The sequence below is a fragment of the Cotesia glomerata genome, linkage group LG10 (genome assembly GCF_020080835.1).
Source record: "Cotesia glomerata isolate CgM1 linkage group LG10, MPM_Cglom_v2.3, whole genome shotgun sequence".
Taxonomy (NCBI): domain Eukaryota; kingdom Metazoa; phylum Arthropoda; class Insecta; order Hymenoptera; family Braconidae; genus Cotesia; species Cotesia glomerata.
Window position 1 is genome coordinate 3,960,280 of NC_058167.1, and position 12,926 is coordinate 3,973,205.

At 28.6% G+C, this 12,926-nt stretch overlaps 3 protein-coding genes across 3 annotated transcripts; 2 read left to right on the top strand and 1 right to left on the bottom strand.

The window, feature by feature from the left end:
* Positions 1 to 4,578: 4,578 nt before the first annotated feature.
* LOC123273333 lies at positions 4,579 to 7,346 on the bottom strand (the record flags this gene model as incomplete). The annotated part of the gene is made up of 7 exons (XM_044740738.1): positions 7,145 to 7,346; positions 6,501 to 6,642; positions 6,073 to 6,279; positions 5,627 to 5,969; positions 5,350 to 5,547; positions 4,919 to 5,252; positions 4,579 to 4,844 (listed from the first exon to the last, which is right to left on the bottom strand). Coding segments are annotated over exons 2-7 (1,446 nt in total), but the record flags the coding sequence as incomplete, so codon positions are not given.
* Positions 7,347 to 8,819: 1,473 nt separating this feature from the next.
* Positions 8,820 to 9,874, top strand: LOC123272714. Its single transcript, XM_044739713.1, has 3 exons — positions 8,820 to 9,135; positions 9,249 to 9,443; positions 9,537 to 9,874. Exons 1-3 carry the CDS (start codon positions 8,839 to 8,841, stop codon positions 9,867 to 9,869), a joined length of 825 nt encoding a protein of 274 aa, XP_044595648.1. The 5' UTR covers positions 8,820 to 8,838; the 3' UTR covers positions 9,870 to 9,874.
* A 390-nt stretch (positions 9,875 to 10,264) lies between these two features.
* Positions 10,265 to 12,256, top strand: LOC123272722. The gene is made up of 3 exons (XM_044739723.1): positions 10,265 to 10,556; positions 10,842 to 10,916; positions 11,467 to 12,256. The coding sequence occupies exons 1-3, from the start codon at positions 10,394 to 10,396 to the stop codon at positions 11,703 to 11,705; spliced, it is 477 nt and encodes a 158-aa protein (XP_044595658.1). The 5' UTR covers positions 10,265 to 10,393; the 3' UTR covers positions 11,706 to 12,256.
* Positions 12,257 to 12,926: the final 670 nt, after the last annotated feature.

Here is a 12,926-nt window from a genome sequence, read left to right on the forward strand (position 1 = left end):
TGTTTTCGCTTAATGAACGACGGTGACAAAAATATGTGTACTTTCTGTAGGCGAAAACTCAACGCTATGACGAGAGACGCAGCAATTGCCGCGCTTACAGGTGATCACGTGATAAGGTAGACCCCCTCGGGGAAGAGGGTAGGTAAGTTAACATAAAAAGACCACGAGATGGCGCGTAGGTAGGCGAATTGAGGTATATTCTCAACAGCTTCTCTCATAGGGATGCCGTGTATCGGCCAAAAGGGATTATAATGATTATTTATTACATAAAATTTATTATTATTGCGAGAGTTAGCATGAAAATACTTTAGTTGCCGGTTAGTGTGTCTGACACACTCGTGGTGGCGCGACCGATTGACACATTTCCCATCATGCATTGCAGGATTGGAATACCTCCTTATATATTATCTTACTCACCCCTGGTGGCACTACTTGTTAATTGAGCGAAGTTTGAAACGATGATATTCCTTACATAATACGAATATTATTTATAAGTTTACGAATTGTGATCTTTACTAACATCAATATGATAATGACACTAAATAATAAAAAAAATAATAATAATAAAGATGATATTGAAAATAATTTTAATGGTCACACTGAATTGATGATAAATATAATAGTAATGATGATATTTATTATTATTATTACTATTATTATTATGTTATTGAGCTTCAGATTATTTAATTTAAATCAATAATTCCTTTAATTATCATTTTTAACTTCCCGCTAAGAAAATCGAAGATTTTCAAAAATCGGGAAGTTATTGTTTTCACCCTATTTTACGAAAATAGAGTTTTCATCGAATCTCGACGTTTCGAGGTCCATAGGAAGCTTCCCTGACTATTCCCGCGATGGTGTGTGTGTGTTGTGTGTGTTGTGTGTGTGTGTGTGTGTGTGTGTGTGTGTGTGTGTGTGTGTGTGTGTGTGTGTGTGTGTGTGTGTGTGTGTGTGTGTGTGTGTGTGTGTGTGTGTGTGTGTGTGTGTGGATGTATTTAAACCTCTCGTAACTTTTGAACAGCTTGACCGATTTTATCGCGGTTGGTGCCATTCGAAAGGGCTTGACCAAACTTAGATTTCCAATACACTATAGATCGATTTAGACCGGTAGATTTTGAGAAATCGCAAAAAAACTACAAAAAAAAATTTTTTCAAAAGTGGTTTTTTTGGAATAACTTTTAAACGGCTTTACCGATCAATTTCAAAAACTAATCAGCTCTTAACATCAAAAAATCACATCGATCGCCGCCAGTCCGGTCAAAATCGGTTAATTCGTTCGTGAGTTATCTTTGACGAAAGAAAACCGAAAAAAGCGTTTTTTCGAAATTACTCCGAATTTTTCCACTCTGTCAATATAAACTCAAACATTTTTTATAAAGCTTAAAAAACTGCGTCAAATGCCATCAACCGCGTGAAAATCGGTTCATTCATTCAAAAGTCATTGCGATTTGAAAATTAAAAAAATAGTGTTTTATCAAACTTCTATCAAACTTTTGAGCTCGAAGAGCTCAAAAGCATACAAAAGCTATTTTTTTGAGCTCGGAGAGCTCAAAATATTATACAAATTGTATTTATGAGCTTGAAGAGCTCTAAAACGTCATAAGTGCAATTTCAAGCGTTTAGGTATAGAATTGGCGGGAAGTTGCAGGGATGGCCTTCAGGGTCAACCGTATTCCTAATTTTTTTTTAATCAATCACACAATTTTTTTAATAAATTAGCGTTATCAGGCATGCATTTTTGGATTTTTCAAACTTTTGTGTTTTATTTCTCAAATACCGGGTAGTTGATAAAATTATTTTCTTGTGTTTTTCAAAACATGAGATGCTATATTATAAATATACATATAATATAGACCAACTTAACGATGAAAAAGTTTCATTTCTATTGTGACCTTATGCCTGTGAGGCTCACTCGTTTTTTTCTGAACTGTAAAGTTTCCAATGGATGATTTTATTACAATTCCTTCACTAATTAATCTAAAGGAACTTCGTTCCATCCGGGTGTCCCTATACACCTCAAGTTCTTTTTTTAAATACACTGTACATAGAATCAAGGGTAGAAGGTTTACTAGATACAACATAGCACACTTATGTCTGTAAGTTACAAGTGTAATGTAGAGGCGAGCAAAAAATGACACTTAACAAAAAGATATGAAATCCGAACAAAAACAGTTTAACTGTAAAAAATTGCGCCAAGTCCACGTTCATAGAACTCATCTCAATAACATTTGCACTTTACAAAAAAAATTAGGCTCGTTTCAATCATTTTCATTCTCTACAAAAAGATGTGAAATACAAAAAAATACCAAGAAACCGTCATAATGTTGAAAAAATTGAAATAAAATTTGTTAAAAATTAAAAAATTAAAAAAAAAATTTTTTATCGTACTTGGCGCGCGTCATTGAGTACCCCAAATTTTTTCAGGATAAATGAACATCTTTTTAATGTTGAGAAATTTATAAGTAAGTGAACCTATATTATTTCATAATAAGTTTTACAAAAGTTAGGTAAAATCGACATTCCATACGCAGTTATGCAAACTACATACAAGTCGATACGCATGCACACGTTGGGTCGGTTGCATTGTGAGAATTGTGTTTACTAAAAAATAAAACATATGGCCGACTACATTGGGAAAATGGGGTGCCAGAAAAGTTTGACTCTGAACTAAGTCACGACTAATAAATGTGTTCGAAATCAACGATACTTGAATATGGTTTAGAAGAGAAAAATGTATGTTTCGAAAGTAAATAATAAGTAGTTATTTTTTTTCGATTAGCTAACTGAATGGACTGGACAAATAACCGAACTGAAAAATACTCGAATGAGAAAACGAGAAATATAATAACTATCAGAAACAAGATTCTCCAGAAAAGAAATACTTTGTCGGTAGAGAATCTTCCTTTATTACCAACGGCTGCGTACTCCGTCGAGAAGAGAGAAAAAATACCGCATCCCCTAGCGGTTTTGTAAATGCCAAAAAAATGTCGCAATTATACAGTATTAATGCGGTATTTTTTCAGCATTTTTTCGGTTGTTTTGGTCAGTTTTTTTATCGAAAAATTACGGAACATTTACCGTAAAAATGCGATACATTTACGCTGAAAATGCGGCATTTTTACGGTAATAAGGCGGTAAAATGACTGTATTAAAACCATATTTAAAAAATGGTGTCAAATTAAATAACGCTCGGACTAGGATTCGAACCCAGAACCTCCTGAGGACATGTCGGCTACTCTACCATTTGAGCTACCCGGTCTATACCATAGTGTTTTTTTGCTTATTCAATATACATTAAGCCACACCGTCCATCTTACGATAAGCATATTTAAAATTAAATAATATAGTTATATATGTGAAACAATATAACTTTTCGATTTTAGAAAATTTGCAATTTTCTAAGTGAGAAATTAAAAATTGAAATTAAAATTAGAATATATTTACTTAACATATGTATTATTTTATATTAATTATCGCTAAATACCTAATTAAAAAATAATATTCTAAGTACATATTTTTTATTCAAAAACAGTATTTGTTTTTGCAAAGTAGCGATGGAGAATAAAAAGCAAAATTTGAAATTTTTCATTTTATGCATTTCTAACATAGAAGTGAACTAAAAATAAAACTAAATCTTTAATAATTGTCCATTATGTCAGAAAATATTCGGCAAAATTACTGTATTATTACGGTAATTATTGGGAATTTTTTGGGTAAAATTTGGGCATTAATGCGGTAATTGTATAGTATATTTTTGGTAACTGTACAGCATAAGTGCAGTATATATACTGGATAACTACAGTATAAAAACTGGCCAAAACAACTATAGTTTAACCGCATTATTACCGAATTATAACGGTAAATATACGGCATGAGCATAAATGCCGAAAAATTACGGTATTTTTACGGCATTATCAAAACCGCGAGGGTCTATTTTAAAAACAGAAACCTACCACTTAAATAGAAATGTCCAATGGACTTATAACTAATATTTTAAATTAATAAAATAAAGTTAATTAAAGTCCTTTATTTGTTTATTATTAAAGTAGTAATTATATTATATTTGACTGATAAATTTGACTTTTTAACTTAAAATAAAAATGATCCAATGGGATGTCATATGGAAAATAAATCATGTGTATTAATTTAGTGACATTTATTACATGCATTAATAATATTATAGATTGATTAATCATATTGTAACGAAGCCAGTTAGTTCCTTGAAGATGAAAAAAACTAATTAATAAATGCGAGATAAAATACAAGAAAAATACAAATTATAAGTAACAATAAAGATATAGTAAATTCGAGCCATAGTCGTAATAGCAATAAAACTTTTTAAAAATATAATATATTTCTAAGGTAAAATTCAGTCAAAGTTTATGAGATTATTTGATTCGTTACATTGTTAATGAATTATTCATTCGGTTGTTCATATATTATGTAGTCCAACTGATTTGCTGCATCATTATTGAAAACAATGTAATTATTACCTGGCACTGCAACTAATGAAACTTAATTTTAGATAGATTTTAGGCATATTTTATAAGTTTCTTAGAGTTTTCAATACTTACTGTATTTGTAGATAGGAATATTGATAAAATTATTGATGTCTTCAATATTAATCATAACATTTCTATTTCTTAAAACTGGTGACCAATGAGCAGCGAATTCAATAAAATGAGCAATATCGAGTACATTCGATTCATACATATCCCATGCTCTCTCTAAGACTTCAGCTCTAATTAAATTATTCGACCGTGGAGCTCTGCGTATGGGGAGCGTTAGTAATTGTAGCGATTCTATTTCAATTTTAGTCATATCATGAAAATCTCTTAGACTTGCTAAAAATTTCGATGTATAATGTTATTCAAATAAAATAAAGTACGTACTATTCAAGTGATAACCAAATTATTACCTGTAAATTGCCACAGTGATGGATGTAAGCCAAAGAATTTGTTTAGTCTTCGGTGATATGCTTCGGTAAAGTTATTTGTACGATTTTTTAATTTGAATACACAAAATCCAACAGGTTTAATTATCATCAACCAATAATCAACGAAGTAATTCAGAAAATCTTTGAAAATAAGATAAAACGGTGCATGGATCACCACTAACCAATTAAATGTTGGTATGATGTCAGTACTCGGTAATAATGCTAAAGCTAATAACTTCCTAAAAAATTTTCTTCCATCTTCCCAATCTTCTAATTTTTTCAGTAATCCAAGTTTTATAGCTTTTTTCATGTTAGCCTAGTAAAATAAAAATGCTAATAGTAATTTGTATAATAAAAATACTTCATAAACGAGTATAAAGAGACTATTTTTAGATTCAATTAATTTAACTTGCCTGTATGAAGTGAAAATAACACGATTCAGCGGCTGCGTTTGGATACGAGAGTTTTAATGCTTTACGAAGACCACTTTCAAAGTCTGTCATGTATGATGATACGATAATATGTTGCGATAAAGATTTAAAGTGATCAATGACAGCTACATAACAATCTGTAGATTTCCTTGACATTAAACTCCAGGCAACAGGCAAAATCTAGAATAAAAAATAATATTTAGCAAATCAAATTTTTTGTAAAACAAATGCTATAATAATTTTTTTTCATCGAAAATACCGAATTATTTATTGATGCCATAATTGTAAAAAACTGATAGGTGTTTTTTGGCATAGTTGGACAAACTTTGTAAGTAGCATCGATGTACAAATTGGTAGTCTGAATATTTTCTAAAAAATCAGGGTCAATGAAAACCGTAGCAATAGATCCATCTCTGCCATAAACGTTGGTGACTGTTAAATTACTATTATTCGATTTATATAAGTGCTTCCAGCGATCTAGCTTCAGACGCAAGTAATATTCACCGAGAGACGTAGGAGTCGGTGGACAAATCTTCCTTCGCCACTGCTGCATGACTCTCACCGTTCGACAGAATGGCAGAAGAAAGGAACCTCGGGGGTATCTAACATATTACCATGAAGCATAAATAAAATTAGTAATTTGTGGAATAGATTAACGAAAATAAAGTTTCAACATATTTTTTTAAGTATAAAATATACACATACTTAACACTTAATTCATCATAAATACTTCTCAAATCACACAAATTAGATGTTACAGCCTTAAAGAGTTCGTACTTAAAATCAAAAATCAGCTTTAAATTATGATTTTGAGAATGATTATGACCTTTCAACAAAGTAATTGGCGCTCCTCTGTTCAATACACCTCGTGCATAACACTTTTTAATATTTTTCAGGAGACATTTAACATATCTGTGAAAAGAAAATAATTAATTTATTTTATATATATTAAATAAGTGATTAGGTTAATGTATTCAAAAAGAAATATGATTTAAAACTATGTTGCAGCTGATTCGAGCTATACAATGAAATGACAATGAAAGGTAAAATTTATAGCTGGAATATTGATATTAATTTACTACGCAAATATTAATATAAATAAATGTCATTACAACACGTGAGTAATCACTTACATATCATTTTCATCATGTCGTTTGTAGCAATGTCCACCATGAAAGAAAAATTGTGATAGGATATTTTTTTCGCTTCGAAACTGAAATAATTTTTCCATACTTGATGAATGACTGAATCACTTGAATCACGGAGACGCAGCAACTAAATTAATAGAAAAGTATTAACTAAATTTTTTTTTATTAAAAAATACAAATGATTATGAAGGTAGCAGATATTTTAACGTCATCCATCTTTCTTTAACAATTAAATTTGTACTAACTAAATTTTGTTTATAATTTACATTTAAGTTTTGTTTGTCATTCCTGCATGTAATTTTTTTTTATAAATTTTTTCATCGTGAAACTTCAAAAATTGTCAGATAATATTTATTCTAGTACCATTCGTAGCAGATATCAGGAATTTTTTTTTGTATTTTTGAAATTGTATTTTATTTCATTTGTATTTTTATTACTGCCGAAATAATAATATAAAAAATGTGCTTGGCTAATTATTCGGATTTTTTTTTGTTCAATAAAAAAAATTTTATTTTATCTTTTAATCTTCAAATATTCATAAAACTTTTTTTTAAATAATAAATATCTGCATATTACTCACTTATAAATAAACACCTTATTATAAGAACTTTTAATTTTATAACAATTACCAATTGCTCGTCATCAGTTTTCGAAAAATTCAATTATACACTTGATAGTATTTGAGCTATTACTGTGATTTACTGTGTGATAAATTTTTTTTGTTATGGGGAAACTAAAACACTACATGACATTAAAGTCAGCTGTCACTTGATAATTTTAGAATTTTTTTTAACAAATAAATTTTTTCTGAAAAATTATTTTTAAAAAATTGCATTTATAATTTTTAAAAATTTCTAAATGTCAATTTTTTGTTCTCATTTTTTTTGCCATAATTTATTTGTTAAAAAAATTCTAAAAATTTTTAAATATCTGCTAAATTGATTCTCATAAACACTACACTTACACTATTAGCGAAAGTTAGCAAGAAAGAGTTATAACATATCCACTACGGTAGCCTATCACACAGATAAACCCAAGCTTCGAGTTTATTCGAAAAAATTGAAGATCGCTTCGACTCAACCGCCAAGTACCTTCAATTTTTGCAATTTATTGCGCATTCGATAGCGTTTGGTTACATTAGTAACAGCAATTCATTTCGTGTCATCCATTTCTAATTCGATATTGCGAATTTTTTTATAGAATATTACATTTTTAATCGACTTGTATTTAAATAAAAATTGAGCTGTAAAGTTTTTATAAAATATAAAACATGCCTAGTGAAACGATTCAGCAAGACGGGTACTTTTATGTTGTTGAGAAAACAAAGGGTAGAAAAAAGTAAGTAATTATGTAATTATTATGAATTAAATATTTAATTAAAATCTCATTATTTTTTAATTTTCATTTTTGTTGAAATAGTTCATCCGTCACATGTCTGTTAATTTTTATATCATACATTTTATCAAAATGAATTAAGCAAATATTTGATAATTTTAAGAATTTTTTAAGAAAATAAATTATGAAAAAACATGAGAAAAAAAATTGACTTTTAGAAATTTTGAAAAAAAAAATGTAATTTTAAAAACAAATTTTTCGGAAAAAATTTGTTTGTTAAATAAAATTAAAAAATTGTTAAGTGTCTGTTCATTTTAATGTCATTAAATTTTCCTTCATAATATATAATTTATTCATTGGTATATCATCTTCGGTACAGTATTGTAAATATTCGAATCTGTGAAACTTGTTTATAATCAAGTACAAAAATTTTATCTGATTTTAGGTACGTGTTTTGTGAGAAGAAAAATTCCAAAAACTGTCCAGTTCGAGGTGTTAAAATTTTAAATAACCCGATCGAATTTTTTCCTTCAATGGGGCATACTCATGCGTACGATTTGCTCACCATTGATGTTAAGAGTTTTAAAAACGAATTAATCGCAGCTTCTAAGAAACATTTCTATTCTATTGATGATATTTATTTTAATGTTTCAAAATCGTAAGTTCCAAATAAATCATATTCAAACACTACTTGAAAAAGAAACTTAATTGAAGAGAAGGAAATCTTAAAGCCACAACGTAATTTAAAAAGAATTAGATCATATGAAATCAAAAACATTTTTTAATTCAACAACTTTTCTGTGTGTTTCATGATAATACAAATTTTTTTAACACTTTTCTTAGTTCAAAAATTTTTTCTCTTCAATTAAGTCAATGTTTGTATCAATGAATGGTAAAATAATATTTATTCATCTTTTTTATTTTTTCTAAATTTTTCAATAATTGTTTCAGTCATCTTGATGAAGTAAAAACAAAATTGCCATTAAAAATGGTTAAAGCAGGAATGCGCAATCATCAAAAGAAGATGGCTGCTAGCTTGCCGATATTGAATACTTATGGTGAAGTCGTGGAATTTCTTACAGAGCATATAAATTTGACAAAATATTCTGAAAATAAGCTTATCACATTGCGCAATGTCGAGGACGATGCTCTACTACTTGGGGACCCTGGATTCGCGGCATCATGTCAATTTGATACATTACACATAAGTTCTACTATCAATGTTCTTCCTGCTTTTGGAAATACTCGCATCCTCACTTTTATCTTGGGACAATATGAACATTATGTAAGTAATTAGAAACTTATTGAGCCTTTTCATAGTTTTTGATAATTAAGTTAATGACTTTAAATTATTAAGTACAAAAGCAATTACATTAATTAAATTTCTTCATCAATTAGGCATTTCTTATTGGGATTGTACTGTGGGCTAGACAAACCGCAGAAATTTGCACAGAAATACTTCGTCAGATTAAATACTACTTGCTCCCTAGTATCAACTTATCAAAAATCTACGTGGACTTTGATTTAAAAATATTTATACAAGAAGTTTTTCCAGAAAGTAATATTCATGGCACCTATAACAATTACTGCCGAGTAAGTTACGTTTTCTATAAAGAATAAAAGTACTTGTTTTAAAGAGTTTATAAAAAAAATATGCTTTAATGACGATGTTATTTTTGTATGTAGATATTATACTATGAGTCTTATGAGAAAAATGTGAGAATCGTTAATCCTTCTCATGAAGAATTTTTAAAAAGCTGCTTTTCTCTTATTCTTCTACCCCATGAGAAAATAGAGGGAGGTTTTAACGAGTTGGTGAACAATCTGACAAACGATGCAAATGTTCAGCTCATAAATTTTATTGGGTACTTCAGGACGACGTGGATACAAGGGGTAGGTCCGACAAATATGTCTCTTTTCATGACATGGGCGAAAAACCTTCACTATGGAAATTTTTCGGTAAGAATTGGATTTTGTAATTTAAAAAATTGTTCTTCAGATAATGAGATTAATATTTAGATGCATAAAAAATTATTTTTCAGACTAATAATTTACTTGATCATTTCTGGAAATTAATAATAATTCTTTTCATTTTCATATATTTACATAATTATTATTAATTATTTATTAATTCCAGGTTAATGTTTAACATTATCTACTTACCTATATATTTTCTTAACTTCTATTCTTACATTTTTATAGATGATGTAATATATATTATATTATATGCCTTATATATTTTTAATATTTTATATCTGTAAGTTTATCATCACAGCTTATTCGTATCACTTTTGTGGCATTTATTTTATTCACTCTTTTTTACCTTAATATTGCACCACACCTGTATTTAATTATACCTTTTACCTCTTTACAATTTCTCAGAACAGAATATAGATGTTTTTAACTTAAATCTTGTCCTTATTTACAGAAAAATTCATAGTTATCATCAACAAATGTAGTAAAGAACTTGAACGCATAAAGAAAAAAAAAATGCATATGTCTCTACTGCCGTATCTGTTCGCTTATGCTGCAATAAACAATTAATGATCGATCTATGGAAGACTTTAAAGAAATCGAAAATTACAATATTACAGTTTTTGAAAACTGCAGCTTCTTATCAGATGGATCATTATCGTGACATACTCCACCATGCAGAAGCCATGCAAGATGAACAACTGGATATTTACCCCCAATTACCGGATGAAGGTATATATTATAATTACTTTAAGCTTTTTCAACTGAGTTTTTGATAATAAAATTTATGTTTATGTAAAAATAATCTAAAGCGCTTTCAAAAATATTGCCATCATTACTTAAATTCAACAAATATCAGCTTTCTTCACAAAAGAATTAATTATGTTCATAAACACTTAATTCTTATTTGAAACTAATTAAACATCTTTCAAAATTATGTTCGACTTTTTTGTTTGATTTTCTATTAAAGCTCGATTCTTAAGCTGTTATTTATTTTGAGCTTCATTTATTTTTCAGTTGACGCAGAAGTTCATGATAATGATGATCAAGAAGGAATCGAAAATGTTGAGTTTGCTGATTATAATATTGAAAGTAAGATGAATAATATATTTTAATAAAAATTTAACAATTTTTTTGATGTAAGGAACTCCACTGTCTTTTAAGCCAAAAAAACGAATAATGAAGTCATCGAAAACTTTTTTTTTGTTAATTCGTTCTTCACGACGAATTTAGAAATCATTTATAAAAAAATTATTAAATTCTATAAATCCATGTTTTTTTTTGCAGTTGAATAATTTAAAAAATTCCTACTAATTTAAAATTCCTATCTTGTTTTTCATCAAAATTTAGAAGAGTTTAATTTGTAGAGCACCATATTATTTATTACGAGACAAATAGATATTTTTTCAATTTCATAATTCAAAAATTTCAGTGAAAACAAATATTTAGAAAATATTTTGACTGCAGATTCATAAATCTGCCATGAAGACAAGTAAAATGAAAGAAAAGCGTCAGATAACTTGTCTTTTCGATTTCTATGGCCGAAAGAAATTGGAGCTCCACATTTAAACAATTTTTTCTAATTAATTCAGGATATGTATTACTTAAATTAAATTTTTTTATAAACTATTTATACTTTTAGATGAAGTTGTTGAAAATGAAGATGAAGATATGGAGGAGACGGGAGATGATGAAATCCCTCAGGACAAGTGTCAAATATGCATCAAGGGACCGCGAGAAATTATTGTCCACCCGTGCTGCCACTACCGTATGTGCCAAGTCTGCTCAAAAAAAGTGCAGAAAACAGCTCAAGAGAAACGTCTCCCGTTAAAATGTCCATTTTGCAATGAGCTGGCTCAAATGTTTTGTCGTGTTTTCTGAAATTTAATTACTTCTTAAATCATTTGATTTTTTAAACTATTATTTAAAACATTTTAATTTTTTGAACTATTCTTTACTAAACTTTGATACGCATACTATTTGAATAACTGAATAAAAAGACAGCTTAATTTCATTAATATTTATTTTCATTAAATCGTCATTATAATTTTGTGAACACTAATTTACTTATATACAATAACATTGATTAAGTCGTAGAGGTATATATACAGTACACTATTGCATAACATTACGAAGTCATTATAATCGTAGATAATGCCACTAAAATAACGAAACTCAGTCAATTGAAGATTTATTGTCTTAATTACCATAGAAAATTAATATTCCTATTATCTACAGATACATTAAGTATTGAAAACTCTAAGAAACTTATAAAATATGCCTAATATGTATCTAAAATTAAGTTTCATTAGTTGCAGTGCCAGGTAATAATTACATTGTTTTCAATAATGATGCAGCAAATCAGTTGGACTACATAATATATGAACAACCGAATGAATAATTCATTAACAATGTAACGAATCAAATAATCTCATAAACTTTGACTGAATTTTACCTTAGAAATATATTATATTTTTAAAAAGTTTTATTGCTATTACGACTATGGCTCGAATTTACTATATCTTTATTGTTACTTATAATTTGTATTTTTCTTGTATTTTATCTCGCATTTATTAATTAGTTTTTTTCATCTTCAAGGAACTAACTGGCTTCGTTACAATATGATTAATCAATCTATAATATTATTAATGCATGTAATAAATGTCACTAAATTAATACACATGATTTATTTTCCATATGACATCCCATTGGATCATTTTTATTTTAAGTTAAAAAGTCAAATTTATCAGTCAAATATAATATAATTACTACTTTAATAATAAACAAATAAAGGACTTTAATTAACTTTATTTTATTAATTTAAAATATTAGTTATAAGTCCATTGGACATTTCTATTTAAGTGGTAGGTTTCTGTTTTTAAAATAGATGCGGTATTTTTTCTCTCTTCTCGACGGAGTACGCAGCCGTTGGTAATAAAGGAAGATTCTCTACCGACAAAGTATTTCTTTTCTGGAGAATCCCTGATAGCCAAGTTGGCCGCAACTTTCTGTCAATCTACTGCCGCAACTTGTCACCAACTTGGCGGCAACTCTTGGAAAGTAACTCGGTTGGTGTCAACTTGTTCACCAAGTTGTCGGCAA

Coding starts and splice junctions, on each gene's coding strand:
- LOC123272714 (XM_044739713.1), top strand. CDS start 8,839: ATGGTTAAAGCAGGAATGCGCAATCATCAAAAGAAGATGGCTGCTAGC. Junction 9,136..9,248: donor TGGGACAATATGAACATTAT/GTAAGTAATTAG, acceptor TTCATCAATTAG/GCATTTCTTATTGGGATTGT. Junction 9,444..9,536: donor CCTATAACAATTACTGCCGA/GTAAGTTACGTT, acceptor TTTTGTATGTAG/ATATTATACTATGAGTCTTA.
- LOC123272722 (XM_044739723.1), top strand. CDS start 10,394: ATGATCGATCTATGGAAGACTTTAAAGAAATCGAAAATTACAATATTA. Junction 10,557..10,841: donor CCCCCAATTACCGGATGAAG/GTATATATTATA, acceptor TTTATTTTTCAG/TTGACGCAGAAGTTCATGAT. Junction 10,917..11,466: donor TGCTGATTATAATATTGAAA/GTAAGATGAATA, acceptor TTATACTTTTAG/ATGAAGTTGTTGAAAATGAA.